Consider the following 19,301-nt stretch of genomic DNA (forward strand, 5'->3'; position numbering starts at 1 on the left):
CAGACTCGTGCTATTACTGGTCCAGTAACAAGACGTTTGGACAAACTATCTAATCTATAAAAAAAAACGTTGCTAGGGCTCCTAGTCTACGGAAGGCAAGGTGGATTTAGCAAAATTTAGCGCATGCGCGGGCATAAACTTTAGCGCATGCGTGGTGATAGCACTTCTTCACGGCGTTCGGTTGCCTAGGAGATGAGAGCGTACATAGCAACCGGGAGACAGGGAGAGCGCACGCTGCATACTGCGGACACGGAGAGCAGTCATCATGATTCCCCCCGCTGATTCCCTGCTCAAGTACGACAACCCGGCACTTATCAGTAAGAACACCGATAGGAAATCCCCCAAAGTAAGTGACTCCTCATCCAACAACATTTCCCTGGTTTATCACTAGGGGCATGTAAGGAATTCCAATTAAAGGGGCACAGTCACATACTGCCAAGGCTCGTTCACACCACATGGGGTTACAATACATACCTAATATGTCGCTTTCCATCGCTGACATTGAAAATACTAGTTGCCTGGCTGTTGGCCATGTTACAGAGGAACTACACCCATCGATTTAACAGTTACAAAAAACGTTTACATTGCCGCCATGTGCCAGGAATAATGCTAACTGGCCCATTTGCTTGTGTTCTCAACCAAACCGTCAAATGATTGGTGTCATAACTGGTCACAGGCTGCAGCAACAGGGCCGTTGCAGATCAAACAGAAGCTAAGATGGCAGCTATCTCGACCAAAACCGATCGAAGGGTTTACTTCCAATTTAAATGTGTGATTCCAATGCTAATGGAGTCACTCCCTTACTAGCCTACAAACCAACATGCCAAGTGTTGGTATGGGGGTGCCCAGTAGGTGGTTGGAGAGGGACATACAGTAAATAGTCTGAGCTTTAGAATAGGGTCTTCCTGTTGAAGGGATACCACCACAAACCTTGTTACAAGTTCTTCAAGCAAATAAACTTTCAAAAGACATGCCCTAGACCAGTGGTCTCCAAACTGCTGGCCCATTGCTTGCCTCTATCTGGCCCTTGGGACACTGTACCTCCAACTGACATTAATGAGGCTCCATTCCTCCCACTATAACCATTAATGGGGAACTATTCCTCCTGCTAAGACCAATAATGGGACACTATTCTTTTCACTGATACCAACCATAGGGCACTATTCCTCCCGCTAAGACTAATGATGGGACACTATTCTTTTCACTACCAACCATAGGGCACTATTCCTCCCGCTAAGAACAATGACGGGCACTATTTCTTCTGTTAAGACCAATGATGGGACACTATTCTTTTCACTGATACCAACCATAGGGCACTATTCCTCCCGCTAAGAACAATGACGGGCACTATTTCTTCTGTTAAGACCAATGATGGGACACTATTCTTTTCACTGATACCAACCATAGGGCACTATTCCTCCCGCTAAGAACAATGACGGGCACTATTTCTTCTGTTAAGACCAATGATGGGACACTATTCTTTTCACTGATACCAACAATAGGGCACTATTCCTCCCGCTAAGAACAATGACGGGCACTATTTCTTCTGTTAAGACCAATGATGGGACACTATTCTTTTCACTGATACCAACCATAGGGCACTATTCCTCCCGCTAAGAACAATGATAGGGCACTATTTCTTCTGCTAAGACCAATGATGGGACACTATTCTTTTCACTGATACCAACCATAGGGCACTATTCCTCCCGCTAAGAACAATGATAGGGCACTATTTCTTCTGCTAAGACCAATGATGGGACACTATTCTTTTCACTGATACCAACCATAGGGCACTATTCCTCCCGCTAAGAACAATGATAGGGCACTATTTCTTCTGCTAAGACCAATGATGGGACACTATTCTTTTCACTGATACCAATCATAGGGCACTATTCCTCCTGCTAAGAACAATGATAGGGCACTATTCCTCCTGCTAAGACTAATGATCAGGCACTATTCCTCCCACTGACATTGTCAATAGGGTACTATTCCTCCTGCTAAGACCAATGATGGGACACTATTCTTTTCACTACCAACCATAGGGCACTATTCCTCCCGCTAAGAACAATGATAGGGCACTATTTTTTTCTGCTAAGACCAGTGATGGGGCACTATTCCTCTCACTGATACCAACCATGGGGCACTATTCCTCCTGCTAAACTTAACAATGGGGCACTATTCCTCCTGCTCAACGTAACCATGGGGCACTATTCCTTCTGTTAAAACCAATGATGGAGCACTAATACGCCCACTGATTCCGGGACATTTTATGCTCACGCTGGCCACAGTCCGGCCCCCCTAAAGCCTAAAGGACAGTAAACTGGCCCTTTGTTTAAGAATTTTGGAGACCCCTGTCCTAGACGGTTCCATGAGCCAGAGTGAATGGAATGTTGCTGTGTGCCTGGCTGACTCTGCACTGATTTTGGAAAGAACCTGGCAATCTCAGTGACTCCTGTGGGTGTAGCGCTACATTTGTTAATTTGTTTGTCATGTCAACTGGTGCCCATATATCTTTTTCAGCTTTGTATTTAGCTGCTTGCCAAGAGTTCAGATGTAGCATCTTTTTCTTTTTTTTTCTTTAGTCTCGCGCTCTGAAAGCCATTCCTCAGCAAACTGGCCCATCTGCTCTACCTGTACCTCCACCTCCCAAGCCAAAAACACCACCACTTGATGTAACAAAGCCAGCAGAAGAAATTTTAAATGCAATCCTACCACCCCGGTAAGCTTAATTGTATTTGCTCTTGTACGGCCATCATATTATTTTATATAGCAATACGATAAGTGATCAGATTATCCTGTGCCAAACTTGCCGGTGACATTCCAGGAGATCATTATGAAAATTAGAGATGCATCTTTAGTAACTGTTGGGTACTGTGGCTATTATTCTTTTGCACAGAAGGCAACACATAGGGGTTCATTTATTTATTTATATATATATATATATATATATATATATATATAGTGAAGACAGCATCACATAAAGTATAAGTAACTGACGTTTTGGTTTCTAACAATGTCCATTTCCCAAGGCAACATAGTCATAGTGACATAGGTTACTGTGATGCATTGAGACAGGGACCCTGCAAGGTTTCTTATGATTTATGTCACTCAGTCTTATAAAAAAAATGTATTTGGAGTGCTGGTGACTTTGCATAATTGCATCTGGTTCTGGCATGGAACCATCTGCAGCATTCCCTTTGAACACCTATCTTGAGCACTGTGGGAACAGCTTGTCTTTGGACATTATGTCTCAGCATTCACACAACCATCACAAACAATCCCCAAAATGTGTCTAACATGTTTATTTCCCATGATTGTCAGCACCACCTGGTGGCTATAATGCAGCATTTGTTTCTGATTGAGGTATTTCAGGAAAATACTGTATTATGGCCACTAGATGGCGCTGACAATCATAGTAAATAGACATATTAAAGCAGAGTTCCACCCATTTAAAGGTCAGCAGCAACAAAAAGTATAGCTGCTGACTTTTAATAATCGGACACTCACCTGTCCCACAGTCCAGCGATGCGGGCGAACAAAGCCCCGCTCCTCTCCCCCTCCTCTCTGTGGCGCGGGCATCACAGTGGCTTCACAGCTGGGTGCGCACTGCGCGCTGTGAATGGCCGGGGCAATCTTCTGGGACCTGTGACGTGTCCCAGAAGATTGCAGGGAGGGAGAACTTCCTTTTTCTTTCCCAGGATCCCCCTTTATAGTCTGAAATATAGACCTGTATATTAAAAGAAAAAAATATATATAAAAAAAAAAATGTTTTGCTGAATGAAACCTTTAATCCAACATCTGGCCAGGTAAGCAACATAGAAATCAGTTGAATGTGTATCACCATTAATCCATCCAGAATGGCACAATCTTTGTCCTGATGCCACATACACTAAAGATGTAAGATTTTGTCCACACCAGTGACTAATGGCCTTTTCATGCCCTATAATAGTGGTTCAAGTACCCTCAACAGGTTATATTTTCAGGATTTCCTTCACCTTGGGAAGGTGCTTTAAATCAATGTCAATGGCATGGTATTTATAGCTGATATTTTATCCAAGGGAAATACCAAAACTGACATGTTGGGGGTACTACCGACTTTATGGATTATAAAGCAGTTCTGTAAAGTGATATGCCCAAGGCCATCTTAATGCATGGGCATGACTGGGCACTGCCCAGGGGCCCCAAGTGCATGGGGGCCCCATCAAAGCCAGAACTAGGGGGGGGGGTGCTGTTGTGGGCTTGGATAAAGGAATCCTTTTTTTTTATTATTGGTCCGCTAAGTAAACAAAAAAAAAAGGATTACTCTATGGGCATCTCCTATATCTATATATTGTACTTTACATAGCCCTGACCAAAGTGTTATTTTTTTTTAAAAAGTTACTGATTTTAATTAAGGCCCTTTTTAAGGTAGGTTAGGCTACAAAATTCAGCCAAAATTATATATTTTTATGTGCAGAAAAGCGTATGTAAATAAAAGTTTTAATTTTTAAAAGATTATCTTTTGTCCTGAGGTTTATGCGTGTTTGTAAGACTGTCACTTTTGGCACAATATTTAGAAGTAGTTTGTGGGTACAAGGACTTTGGCATATACAGGGACTAGGGTCAGGTTCTGTTTGATCACCCCCCTTTATGCCATTCCCACTGTGGCCCAACCTGACCATGACCATCATTTGCAATGGAGAGCTACACTCGCTGCTGATCTTTGATTTTTGGCATGTTTTCTTATTGTTTAAAATCGATTTTATACAAAGTACTAATAAATATACAGTATGTTTGAAGGGGAAGCCCACCCTAACACTAAAATCACTACATCTACAGGCATGCACGATCTAATGCTGGCCATACATGGGTCGAATTTCGAAAGAACTTTCTTTTGAAAATCAGAAAATTTGTGAGCCGATGTTGCCACCATTGATTTCAAAATTAGACCAACCAAACCTTCAATTTCACCTCATGTTCCTACAGAAAATAATTTTCGTGTCTGGGAACCATCTTTTCTTTCCGGGAACCATCTTTTCTTTCCGGGAACCATCTTTTCTTTCCGGGAACCTTCTTTTCGGGAATTCTCTTTTCTTGCAAATGCACATTTCTTTTTTGATGACATTTCTCGCACGATTCTGCCATCATTAATTAGAAAATAGTTTGTTTTTTTCCAAAAATATCCAACATTTTGGATTATTAAAATTCGATGGTCGCACGAAAATTGGCTGTTGCTGTAGCCCACTAACGGTGCAAAACACGACGAAAATTCTTACATAAGATTTTCGAAAGAACGTTTTTTTTTCGAAATTCGACCCCTGTATGGGCAGCATTAGACTAACCTATCTAGCCCTGTAAAGAAGAAATCACTATACATAGCTTTTTTGAAGCCGCTCCGTTCCAGTCTCCAGTGGCGAAAGCTCTGCAGAAGAGACAGCCGACAATGTCTGTGAAATGAATAGGAAGTGATGTCACCCATAGACTTACTATGGGGCTTCCGTTGTCGGGGGCTTCCTCTGCACCCGCCTGCACAGAGAAGCTGTCGCTGACAGCTCAGCGTGGGGTCAGAGTGGCTTCAGAAAAGGTATGTATACTGATTTCTTCTTTACAGGGCTAGATAGGTTAGTCTTAGATCGTGAATGTCTGTAGATGTAGCCATTTTAGTGTTAGGTTGGACGTTCCCTTTAATTCTGTCAACTTTTTATTCTTTAATTCTTGAGAATAAGTGCGTAAATTGGGGCAGGCTGGTACAGGCCACAGTGTATTACTTAGCCCAGAGCCCATAATGCAATTTTTTTCGGCCCTGAATATGCCATCTTACTTACCCTGTTAGGTGGTTTGTAAAAGTCAGAAAAGTCAACTGAAAGTAAACTGAATGAATACTTAGATTTTTGTTGCTGCAGTATTTACTGGATGGTATTAGTATCTCATTGATCAGGTACACTTGTCCCCAAAATTACTCTTTAAGTAAAGTGGAACCTTGGTCAGAAAATTAATTTCTGCTGGATCACTTCATGCTAGCCCCTTTTGCAGGTATAGCTCTATGTAAAACATTAAACATAAGTGCCTATATTGTTTACAATCCAGTAATACACCTTTCTCTGCACCTGCTCAGTTGCTCTCTGTTTTTAGGCACTGTGCCAAAATTTGTAGAGGTGGATCTGCTGGCAGCCTAAAGATTTATGGCTTCTCAGGGGCTCTGGGCTTCAGCAAAATGGCCGCCTTCAGCAAGAAGAAACAGGAGCAATGCTGGAGGCTGTTTACAGCACACACTAATTTTGGCAGCATAATTATTAATGTGGAATGTATATTCCTTACTAAAGAATGTTATTTTTATCAAGTTGTTATAAGTAAAGTTCCTCTTTAGGTGTTACTACCAGTGCTTATAGAACCAGTCTCTGATTTTCAGTCATAGCAATAAATACTTGTTTGACTTGCAGGGAATGGATGGAGAACAACCAATTGTGGATTCAGCAGGTGTCCAGCACGCCCAGCACCCGGATGGATGTTGTCCACTTACAGGAAGAGCTGGATATTAAATTACAACAGAGACAGGCTAGAGAAACAGGAATCTGCCCAGTGCGCAGAGAGCTTTATTCACAGTGCTTTGGTTAGTTGCTTCTCTACAGTCTCTGTTATGCAGCCTTTAATTTGAGTAGGCCTTTTAGTAGATGAGAATACTCTGAGATTTAATTATAAAAAAAAAGATTGCATACTTAATCATCTGATGAAAGTGGCATATACAGTACATTGATTCTATGCGGATAGGGTGAAATCGAATGTTGTCAGGATATTTCCACTAAAAATGAAAAAAGGAGTTGTTTGAAAATGACACATTTTGGTCACTAAATTGTGGTGAAGATCGTGTTAATAAATATTTCTTATGATCATCACCCCCCATCTAGTGGCCATAATGTGGTATTCTCCCAAAGCACTCATTTTTTTATGAATGTAAAACAATTGACCAGTAGAATAAATAGCATGAGAAACATTTTGCTGAAACTGTTATGCAGGCCATACATGGGTCAAATACCAAACGATTTGTCGTCTGAAAATGAAAAAAAATTCATGCGTTTTGTAATCCGATGGTGCCACCATGGATTTTGAAAATTGACCAACCAAGCCTTCAATTTTACAAATTTTGTAGCTGGGAAGCTTCATTTCTTTCCAAGTCACAGCTCATGCGCATTTATTTTTCTATTATATTTCTCGCGCGATTTTCCTATGATTGATTAGAAATTTGTTAATTTTTCATAATATTTCCAACATGGCCGATCACTCAAATTCGATGACCGTATGAAAATTGACCCTTGACTAATGGTTGAAAGTCGAATGATTATTCAAAGGTGCGATTTATTTTTTTTCAAAAGGAAAAATTGTTTAGAATTTGATATGTGTAAGGCCAGCCTTAAAGCAAAATCTTTTTTTTTTAATTTACATAAAAAGGAGATGTTGCAGGCGACTCTGGCGGTGCTCTACCTTGCCCTATCAATTGAAACTGCAACTTTTTCTGGTCAGCTTTTTTATTTCCTTTTTTAAAGTGTTACAGGCAGTCCCCGGGCTACAAACAAGACAGGGACTGTAGGTTTGTTCTTAAGTTGAGTTTGTATGTAAGTTGGAACATGTACATTTTTAAGTGTAACTCCAGCCATAGGGAAGGGTTAACACCCCTGTAACATTTTGTTTTGCTGTCTGTGCCCCTGTTCAGAAGATTTCACCTCACTTTCTCTCCCAATGACAATTGGATTTGAAAAAATTGGCGTTGTTTTGGAAACAAGAATTGGTGATAAAGCTTCAGTGGAGACACATTTTTCCCATAATAACTCTTATGCCGCGGACACATGATCGGAAAGTCCGACAACAAAACCGTGGATTTTTTTCCGACTGAATTTTGGCTCAAACTTGTCTTGCATACACAAGGTCACACAAATGTTGTAGAAAATTCCAAGCGTCAAGACTGCGGTGACTTACAACACTATGACAAGCTGAAAAAAATGAAGTTCAATGATTCCGAGCATGGGTAGGATTTTTGTGCATCTGAATTGCATACCGACAATCGGAATTTCCAACAAGAACTTTTGCTGTCGGGAAAAATTGAGAACTAGCTCAAAAAGCTCATATCGAACATTTGTTGTCGGAATTTCCGATCGTGTGTACGTGGCATTACAGAAGAGAATTTCCCTTCCTAGGGGTAGATTTCCTCTCATTTCCTGTTGTCTCCCTCCATTTGTAAGTAGGAGTTAACATATTGTTTCACGCTAGAATTTGGAATTTATTTATCACTTATTATTAGCGCCCTCTTATTACTATACACCCCCCACATTGCTAAAGTTGTTTTCACACCACTTTAGGGGAGCAGCTTCCTTAATATATTTTATATTACCATAGCGCGGTAATTGTGACTTCTACCAGTGTCAGGCTGAGCACTGGTTAAAGCTTGTAGGAGACGTTTTCATTCTCCCCTAACTGCCCTATGAGGCTGCAGGACTCCTGACCCTCTGTCTGGATAGTGCTGATTGGCCCTTTGCTGATCACATAGGTTTCCTTGTCCTTACCATCTGACTTGTGACATCCAACATGATGATTACAGAAGCAGTAGAAGGAATTTATGTCACTCTGGGATAGTTTTGATTGGTCAAAGGACAAGTCGTACTATCTCAAAGTCAGAGCTTAATCTTATCTTGTTCATTCAAATCAGATGGAAGTAGGACCTATGTAGGACCGATGTAGGACAGATGTAGCAGGCCAAGTAGGGTAACAGTGGTACAACAGTCGTGTCATATCAGTGTGAACCCAGCCTAAATCAGAGCTGAACGGGATGGATGTCAGCCTTTTGACATCCATGTCCATTCAGTCTGCCTTTACACATTGGACACAGGGAGACCTGTAATGGTTATATGGACTGCTGGATGTTAATGGACTTGGGTCCATTTACATCAGGCTACCTCTGATCTATCATGTTTAGGTAAAAAAAAAACAATGTTTTTTCTTTTCCCGGAAATGGACGGACTCAGAGGCTGGAGGGTGTAAACCAGGGATCCTCAAACTACGGCCCTCCAGCTGTTGTAGAACTACACATCCCATGAGGCATTGTAACACACTGACATTCACAGACATGACTAGGCATGATGGGAATTGTAGTTCCTGAACAACTGGAGGGCCGTAGTTTGAAGACCCCTGGTGTAAACTAAGGTGACCAGACATCCCCAATTTCAGGGGACAGTCCCCTGATTGAGGACACTGTCCCCGGACCAAGTCTGTCCCTGGTTTTGTCCCCAGATTGGATTTAATAGGGGGCAGGGGCAATTTCAAAGACAATCAGTGCAGAATTACACACCCCCGCTCCGCCATGCCTACTAGCATAGCGGGGTTGTATTTTTCCCATTATCTGTGCCCTTTTCTGATGATCATGTGCTGGTCGGAGCGGAGGGAATATTTCTTCAGCTTCGGGCGCATGCCCATTCAGCTCCCCTCGCATGTTCTTCTGCCTTGGCTCAAATCCTGGCCAGCCACCTGCCTATCTCCTTGCCTTCCCTGGCGGAGTGATCTTCCTCTGCTCCCCATCTAGTAGTAGTCGGGGCCCGAAGAATAAGATTTGGGATGCTTTGACGCAGGCGGCGACGGGCAGAGAGTCGCTGATTGTTGCCATTACTATTAAAGAAAAAATATGTCCCAGGATTTCATTTTAAAAATCTGGTCACCTTAGTGTAAACGGACAAAAATTCACTTCATCCACTTGTCCACAGAGCTACATGGAGCTTCCAATGAGGTCCACCTGAAAAACTTACAGGCAGACCTGATCGGACAACCTGTGTGAAAGGGCCCTAAATATATCAAAGAAAAGCTCTCTGCCAAGGCTAAAATGTTGGTTGTTTAAAAATGTTATGCATTTGTTTCCTATACCACCAGATGAGCTTATTAGACAAGTGACAATTAACTGTGCGGAGCGTGGCATCTTGCTGTTGAGGGTGCGAGATGAAATTCACATGACCATCTCGGCATACCAGACTCTGTATGAAAGCAGCGTGGCTTTTGGCATGAGGAAGGCCTTACAGGCTGAACAAGGCAAATCGGACATGGAGAAAAGAGTAGGTCCCTTTTCAAATCCTATTTACTTGTCTTTTTACTGTTAAATATAGTGTAAAAAATAAGTATATGCAAAGTCAGATTTACTTTGAGTATAGCATTTTTTTATGATTCAAAGATTTTATTGAAATTTTCGAAATATAAGTGCATTCAAACATACAAATGCATAGAAAGAATATATGATAATTAATAGGGTAACAATATATGAGTGCATATATTTAAACTAATAAATCTATATTTATAATATGCATTTAGCAGGTTGCAAACTATAAATGAGAATAATAAAAAAGAGGGATTAATAAGGGGAAGAAAGAAATAGAGAGAGAGAAAAAAAGGGGGGGGGGGAGAAAAGTGGGGAACATAAAGAGATAATCTAAATATAACAAGTCATATAGATTTTTGAAATCTGCAGTATTTTTAAAATTGAGCCAACAAGCCCATTTATCATAAAAGGTTTTAGGGGAGTCCCGTGCTTGCTGAATTAATTCTTCAGGATAGCATTTTTTAAACACAAAGAATGATATGCCATTGAAAGTGAGTTGTTAGATCTCTTTGATAAAGTGCAAAAAAAGCTTGTAAGTTGCAGTATTTTAGATTTTTGTTCTTGGGTTTTGATACATTTAGGCTCGGTTCACACCTAATACCGATGAGGCCCCCTGCAGGGGTCCTGTGCGTCCTGGTTCACCGCTTCAGGTCCAGATTTTGGCCTGAATTCGGACCCGAAATAGACCAAAAGACGCACAGGGCTCCTGTGCAAATTTGCACTGGAGCCGCAACGGAGATATGTGAAACGGCTCACAATCTCCTGCTATTGCGAATTTAATGCTTCCTTTTCATCATTCAAGCAAAGTGGGTTTCTGTAGTGTGTGGAATCTTGATGTTTACTGTCATTTTAGGTATTCTTAAACAACTAGAGGTTTTTAAGAGATTTCATTAAAAAAAATGTAATTATTGGTTCCTAGCTCCCATAGATTCACATTTTTAATCTGTTACTTTCCTAAAGGACCAAAGAAACTCTTCCCCAATTAAGGAAAATGGTGTTGTCAAAAGGGCTCGGTTTCTAAGCTGGCCATATACATACAATGCCCTGAAAAAGTATTCATACTCCTTAAAATTTTCCACATTTTGTCATGTTACAACCAGAAACGTAAATGTATTTTATTGGGATTTTATGTGATAGACCAAAGCAAAGTGGCACATAATTGTGAAGTTGAAGGAAAATGATAAATGGTTTTCCACATTTTTTACAAATAAATATCTGAAAAGTGTGACGGCAATTAGCATTCAGCCCCCTTTTCCCTGATACCCCTAAATAAAATCTAGTGGAACCAATTGCCTTCAGAAGTCGCCTAATTAGTAGAGTCTACTTGTGTGTAATTTAATCTCAGTATAAATACAGCTGTTCTGTGTAGCCCTCAGAGGTTTGTTAGAGAACTCTAATGAACAAACCGCATCATGAAGGTCAAGGAACACACCAGACAGGTCAGGGATAAAGTTGTGGTGAAGTTTAAAGCAGGGTTGGGTTATAAAAAAATAACCCAAGCTTTGAACATCTCACAGAGCACTGTTCAATCCATCATCCGATATGGCCATCCACCTAAACTGACGGGCTGGGCAAGGAGAGCATTAATCAGAGAATCAGCCAAGAAGCCCATGGTAACTCTGGAGGAGCTGCAGAGATCCACAGCTCAGGTGGGAGAATCTGTCCACAGGACAACTATTAGTTGTGCTTTATGGAAGAGTGGCAAGAAAAAAAACATTGTTGAAAGAAAGCCGAAAGAAGTCCAGTTTGCAGTTTGAGAGAAGCCATGTGGGGGACACAGCAAACACGAGGAAAAAGTTGAACTTTTTGGCCTAAAAGCAAAACAAAATATGTAGTAGAAAACTAACATTGCACATCACCCTGAACACACCATCCACACTGTGAAACATAGTGGTGGCAGCATCATGTTGTGGGAATGGTTTTATTCAGCAGAAACATGGAAGCTGGTCAGAGTTGATGGGAAGATGGATGGAGCCAAATACAGGGCAATCTTAGAAGAAAACCTGTTAGGCCCCGTACACACGAGGAGACATGTCCGATGAAAACGGTCCGCGGACCGTTTTCATCGGACATGTCTCCTGGGAGCTTTTGGTCTGATGTGTCCCAGCGGACAGAGAATGCGGTGACGTAGAAGACACCGACGTTCTCAAACACGGAAGTGCAATGCTTCCATCAATCAATCAATTTGACGCATGTGCGGGATTTCGGGACGCTGGTTACACGTCATAACCAGCGGACATGTCCGATTAGGTGTACTAACCATCGGACATGTCTCCAGCGGACAAGTTTCTTAGCATGCTAAGAAACTTTTGTCCGCTGGAAACCTGTCCGCTAAGCTGTACACACGGTCAGACATGTCCGCGGAAACTGGTCCGCGGACCAGTTTCAGCGGACATGTTCGACCGTGTGTACGCCGCCTTAGAGTCTTCAAAAGACTTGAGACTGGGGCAGAGGTTCACCTTCCAGCAGGACAACAACCCTAAACATTTAGCCAGAGCTACAATAGAATGGTTTAGATCAAAGCAAATTCATGTGTTAGAATGTCCCAGTCAATGTTGAAAATTGCTGTTTACAGACGCTCTCCATCCAATCTGACAAAGCTGGGGCTATTTTGCAAAGAAGAATGAGCAAAAATGTCACTCTCTAGATGTGAAAAGCTGGTAGAGACATCCCCAAAAAACTGTAATTGCAGAGAAAGGTGGTTCTACAAGGTATTGACTCAGGGGTGCTGAATACAAATGCATGCCACATTTTTCACATATTATTATTTGTAAAAAAAAATGTAAAACCATTTATCATTTTCCTTCCACTTCACAATTATGTGCCACTTTGTGCTGGTCTATTCCATAAAATTTGAATAGAATACATTTACATTTTTGGTTGTAACATGACAAAATGTTGAAAATTTCAAGGGTTGTGAATACTTTTTTTGAAGGCACTGTAAATCCATAGATTCCCCCATCCACGCAAAACCGCATGGATGGACAAATCTTCCCCCTACCAGCTATTGTATTCTGGTAGCCATCACCTACAGATGTCAGAATACCCAGCAGTGCCTGCAGTCACTATTTGGCTGACTTTTTTATGTCCTGTTCTTTTGATTTCTCAGTTGAAGTGCATCCAGCTGGGTGGTGTCATTAGGGCAACCCATGGCTCGATTTTTTTTTACAGTTGGTGCAAACAAGAAATGTTAGGGGCGTTTTCTGAATAATTTGTTGTATTTAATCCTAAAACAGATTAGTAGTGTTCTACTCTTAGAACTCTGACACGTCCCACACACATCGCTGTACACTCTTCTCCTATTTTCACTTTTTTTGTATGTAGGACTACATTATCCAATGAATTACTCTATCCATTATCCCCTCTCACCAGTATTGCATGTGGATGTGATAAGATTTTTGTAACCTGTAAGCATAGACGGTGTCTTCTGTCTGTCAGTGAAATGTGAAGTCATAGGAGGTGGGACAGACTAGGAGTCTCCCAGCCCAACAATCTAACTATGCAGCAGAGTAGGCAAAACCGACATGGGTAGTCTGAGGCCTCGCACACACGATAGGTTAACCAGAGCACAACGGTCTGATGGACCATTTTCATAGGTCAAAACCGATCGTGTGTGGGCCCCATAGGTTATTTAACCATAGGTTATAAAAAGCCAGTTTGCTTTAAAATTAACCTATGGATTCCTAACCGATAGGTCAAAACCGATCGTTAGTAGGCACGACCATTGGTTAAAAATCCACGCATGCTCAGAATCAAGTCGACGCATGCTTGGAAGCATTGAACTTCGTTTTTTTTTCAGCACGTCATTGTGTTTTAAGTCACCGCGTTCTGACACGCTCGTTTTTTTAACTGATGGTGTGTAGGCGTGACGGACCATCAGTCAGCTTCATCAGTTAACCTATGACAATGGTCCTACAGACCGTTCTCATCGGATGGACTGATCGTGTGCACGAGGGTTGAGACTTCCTGTTCCACCCACTGCAGCAAGCAGCGATGTACTTACATCACCTCAAGACTGGTGGCCAGGGGGGGAAAAAGGTATATCAGTCACCAGTCTTGTGAACAGAATATTAGGGGGAAATAAAAAGCCTTTCATGCAATAAAGAATGCTGGATTTCTCACTGGCAAGAGGACTATGTACCATAACATCTGCTTTTAAAGCGGTAGTAAACCGTGGCTGTTTAAATAAAAATTAAAAAACAACACCTGTAAGGTTTGCGCTCAACAGCTATGCAATTGGCCGGAGCCATGATGATGTCACGGATCCGTGCCCTTGGTTCCGGCAGGAAGCTCTGAACGTCTGGTAGGGTATGCCGGACCTTCAGAGCACATTTGCCAGTGACGTAACAGGCTGCATCCAGGGTAAATATCTCCTAAACAAGTGATATACAATTAGTGGACCTCCAGCTGTTGCAAAACCACAAGTCCCATCATGCCTCTGGGTGTCATGCTTGTGGCTGTCAGTCTTGCTATGTGCTATGCCTCATGGGAGTTGTACAACTCTCTGCAACAGCTGGAGGTCCGCTTAAACAGTGGAACTTTGGATTGCGAGTAACGCGGTTAACAAGCGTTTCGCAATACGAGCACTGTATTTGAAAAAATCCTAACTCTGTTTGCGAGTGTTGTCTTGCAATACGAGCAGGATTCAGGCCAAAGCAGTGTGCAGTACCGCGTTTGGCCTGAGGTGGGGTGGGGCACGCTGGAGCTGAACGCAGCCGATCAGCACTATTTGGACATGCTCGAAAAGACACGGAAATACTCTGTTTCTGAGGTTTGCCAAGGTGTCTTCTGGCCTTTCCAGCCGTTTCCGAGGCTCTCCAGTGCACCCCCCCACCTCTGGCCACATGCGGTATTGCAAGCCATTGAAGTCGATGCGGAACAAATTATTTTCGTTTCTATTGAGGTCAATGGGGAAACTCGCTTTGATATGCGAGTACTTTGGATTACGAGCATTCTCCTGAACGGATTATGCTCGTAATCCGAGGTTCCACTGTATTCATTTTACCTACAGGTAAGCCTTATTATAGGCTTACCTGTAGGTAAAATACACAAAGCAGGCTTTACTACCACTTTAAATTGCTCTGTTTTCCACCCACCGGGAGCTTGAGCGTGGGCTACAACTCCCGGAATGCAACAGCTAGTGGTCGGCCGCCGTGGCCATGCCCCCGGCCCAAGTTCCTAGACCAGAATAAAAAATAAAATGGTAGCGGGCAGCGGCTGCCGGCCATTTTTAACATAAGTCAGGGCGGCCTGGGAGGCATTGGCTACCCTTCCCCCTGGCCCAGCCCTCCCCTGGGCATTGCAAGTCTCTGACAGTCCTTACAGGCATGACTTGCAGAGGCATTATGAGATTTGTAGTTTCCCCACAACTGGAGTGCCAAGGTTGCCTACCCCTGCTAGGCTCTTCACCTTGAAAATGTTTACCTTCTCTAGGTGTGGGCAGTTGCATCCTCTATGCACAGGGGCATATCCCTGGAACTGCTCATTGTACCTTGAAGGTATCATCACCATTTTAGCAATTAGAAGAGACATTTATGATCACAGATTTGTCTCGTTTCAGGCTTCTGCTTCCATTAAAATTGTTATTAATAATGTAGGGATGTCATTAGGCTCTAGGTCACATTTTAATTACAGAGACTAGACAAGTTCAACTACACAAACAATTCACGTGCTGTTTGGACTAGCCCCCCATTGTGCTAAAACATTCTCAAAGTAACAGGTCCTCTTTACACATAATAAAATACATTTTCACCTCTAAACCGACATTAGTGTACTTTGCTTGGAGATCAGAGCTATCTCAGCAGGGGATTCTACAGAAGCTCCTGGAAGTGTACTCAGATCTTATGAATTGCTATCATTTACTACAGTGGGACATCAATTATCTCAGTAGGAGATTTTGAACTAATTTAGCAGTGCTATTTCAAAACGATAGACACATTCATCCAAAGCTTTTCCCAAAGTTCTAGCCACAATAATAATGTGACCCTTGACAAAACTGAAGCGGTTGTAACACAAGACAAATCTAATTCATATATAGATTATAATACTATTAATCTATATAAATCGTGTATAATAATAATACAAATAAAAGAAAACATATTTACACGCTCTGCCTAGCTTGTGAGTACGCACCATGAGATACATATACCAAAAGGGCAGTGAATGTGACTTTCACTAAACCTTCATCGGTGGTGAATCAATCACCATCATTAACAACACCTGCACCTGCAAGTCAATGTCAGATTTCCTGCCTTATAAATATGTCCAGATTGGCTCCTGCATATGGCCATAATTATTTTACTGATAATCTATGCTCAATCTTCCTGGCAGCAAGATCTGACTTATTAAAAAGCACACCAAATGGTCATGTTAACAGGAGTTTAAATGCGTAAAATCCATAAATTACTGACCCTGGATGCAGATTTTTGACTTTAAGGCCTCATTCACACTTAGGGCACACTGAACGGACGCTCCATGCATCGCTATGGAGCGTCGGATGTCAGCGGAGACATGTCCGCTGACATCCGACCCGCTAAAAACAGACGTATGGGAGCCACGTCCCCATCCGTCCATGCGGATCGGGTAAGATCTGATGAAAACTGATATGCTGTCAGTTTTCATCAGATCGCTCCATAGGACACAGCGGTGCCCGACAAGCCCCTCCCCGCTCAGTGAGCAGAGAGGAGCTTGTCATCCGTCGGCTCAGCAGAGATCTGCGAACAGATCTCCCGCTGAGCCGACAGGAGCAGGCAGACTCCGTGGCAACGGAGTCCGCCAAGTGTGAATGAGGCCAAAGACTCTTTACATATGCATGGGTCCATAGCAAACAGTACTGCTGCAGTCAGAGCCATAGAAAAAAAAATGATACTACACTATTATGGATTTAAAAGCATCTGTGTGCATGAGCCCTAATATTTGTTGACCTGTGCCAGAGTTTGCTAAGGCTTATTACTAAGGAACTGTCTATTTAAACACCCTTCCATATACTCAGTGAAGTGACTGGCCTCAGGTGGTACACCGAGAGGAAAAAAAAACCCTCCTATATAAGTTGTACCTGTTTATTTGCAGTCTTCTCTACATCAGTGCAAAGTGCTGAATTTTAAAGCTCGTCTGAGAGTTCAGAAAAAAATGGGGCCTAGAGCTGAAGTTACACTCTGCAGAGTTCAGCTCTAAAAGAGCTCTGGGAGCTGATTGAAGGGAAGGGACACTCCCCCCCCCTTCACAAGACTATCAAACAGAACTGAGGCTGTCAATCACAGACTCTGTGTGCTGTAGAAACCCCTTTCCATGTTACCTTTATTCTCTTGGAAAACTTGTCTCATGCTGATCAAAGAGGAATAAAGCAATGGACAGAAATGGCAAATAGACTGTGCACTGGTCATCATGTGGAGAGGGGGGTCGTTTTTGACTAGCAGATTTAGATGGACTTCAGTAACAAATTGAAGCTAAACTCCAACTAATATTTTAGAATCAGTTAGAGCAAATAGTTTTGACCTTTTTTGAATAACGGTTTTACATGAATAAATAAAAGCTGATAATGTGAGCACCCCTGTGAGTGGTAAATGGTTTGACACAAACCTTCTAATTGCTACATCTGTGGGACAGCTTGGTCCGGTAAACTAAGCTGGAAGCAGTATTAAACCCAAAAGCAAACATTATATTATATTATACTGCAGCTTACCAATTCTTAGATGTGATGGCTGCATTAGTTTTTTTTGTCTTTCTTTCATTTTCATCTGGTGATCCAGCGAGGAACTCTGTTTAAAAAAAAAAAAAAAAAGCTCTCTTGCAGTTGCAGGGCTGAGACAGACCATTTACCACAAACACAGGTACATGGTGTACGCAAATTGGATCCAAAGGGCTGAACTTCCGAAAAAGTTATTGTAAGTGTAAGAATGCCAGACAAAAACACTGTGGGAGTAGAAAACAAAGTCTGACGTGTTTCACGCTAACTAGAGCTTAAAGGGGTTGTAAAGGTAATTTTTTCCCCTAAATGGCTTCCTTTACCTTAGTGCAGTCCTCCTTCCCTTACCTCATCCTTCCATTTTGCTTTTAAATGTCCTTATTTCTTCTGAGAAATCCTCACTTCCTGTTCTTCTGTCTGTAACTCCACACAGTAATGTGAGGCTTTCTCCCTGGTGTGGAGTGTCGTGCTCGCCCCCTCCCTTGTACTACAGGAGAGTCAGGACGCCCATTAACACAAAGCTAATTTTTCTATCTGCAACATAGAGAGCGTCCTGACTCTCCTGTAGTCCAAGGGAGAGTGGCCACCATAAGAACAAGCTTTGTATTTGGGGTCTGCTAGAACTTTTGTGAATCAGTACTGCTTGGACCTTGAAGAAGGGGACACACTCCGAAAGCTCGTCCATGAAAAATTATATGTTAGTGCAAATAAAAAAAGTATCACGGACAATACTCAATTTGTTTGAGATAAAAAAAAAAAAAAAATAAAGATCTCAAAGTATCCACTAGGTGGCGGCAGTATCCAGCCTCTGCTTATTACCAAGTGAGCTTTTTGCTTTTACAAATTCTTATATAAGTATAGAACAAAGAAAACATGATCTGCGATAATCGCAGCCTTGCTTGGGTTTTCGTTATAGGCAGTGCGAGTCCATTCACTGGTTGTGGCATTCCTATTGCATTCCTAGCATTAAATGAACATAGGCAGCATCTCTTGCTTCAAAACAATGCTGAGCTCAAGGCAGATTTAAAAAAAAACAAAAAACAATTGGATTGGATTGGAATAAATACTTATAGAGCGCCGAATGCGAGTTGTGAAACTCGCGTCTAAGCGCTTACCAACAAGCTGGGGTCAATGTATGTAATCATTAAAATAATGACCTATATTTTTAACGCAACTAGTGAATTTCACTACTTTTGCTTTAGTTACTCACACTGGGAGAGTGGGGAACAGCATTAAGCGAAGTTTACATTTTTTTTTTTTTTCTTGGCTATAGATAGGTTCAGTAACATTACTTGCCTCTTATGAAGTGTAGTTCATATCATGCTGAGTGCTCTCTAGTATAGAAATGTTCCCTGCAGTGATGACAGGTCCTTTTCACAGTGCTGAGCTTCTGGCACTGCAGAGGTTAAAGCAGTAGTGAAATTTGTAAAAATAAAAATTTGCACTGTATAGTAGCACATTATGAGAGACTTACCTTGAATGAAGCCCTTCGGCGGCGCGCTGTCACCG

General features: G+C 42.0%; 1 protein-coding gene across 1 annotated transcript in view; it reads left to right on the forward strand.

The window, feature by feature from the left end:
- The first annotated feature begins 182 nt into the window (after positions 1–182).
- Positions 183–19,301, forward strand: part of DNALI1 (dynein axonemal light intermediate chain 1) — a 44,303-nt gene continuing 25,184 nt past the window's right edge. Inside the window, exons 1-4 of the mRNA XM_040337220.1 lie at positions 183–346; positions 2,583–2,719; positions 6,420–6,589; positions 9,889–10,067. Coding sequence (XP_040193154.1) covers positions 266–346; positions 2,583–2,719; positions 6,420–6,589; positions 9,889–10,067 — 567 coding nt within the window. The 5' untranslated portion in view covers positions 183–265. The remainder of the gene's footprint in view (positions 347–2,582; positions 2,720–6,419; positions 6,590–9,888; positions 10,068–19,301) is intronic.

This window comes from Rana temporaria, chromosome 2 (genome assembly GCF_905171775.1).
Source record: "Rana temporaria chromosome 2, aRanTem1.1, whole genome shotgun sequence".
NCBI classification, from domain to species: Eukaryota; Metazoa; Chordata; class Amphibia; order Anura; family Ranidae; genus Rana; species Rana temporaria.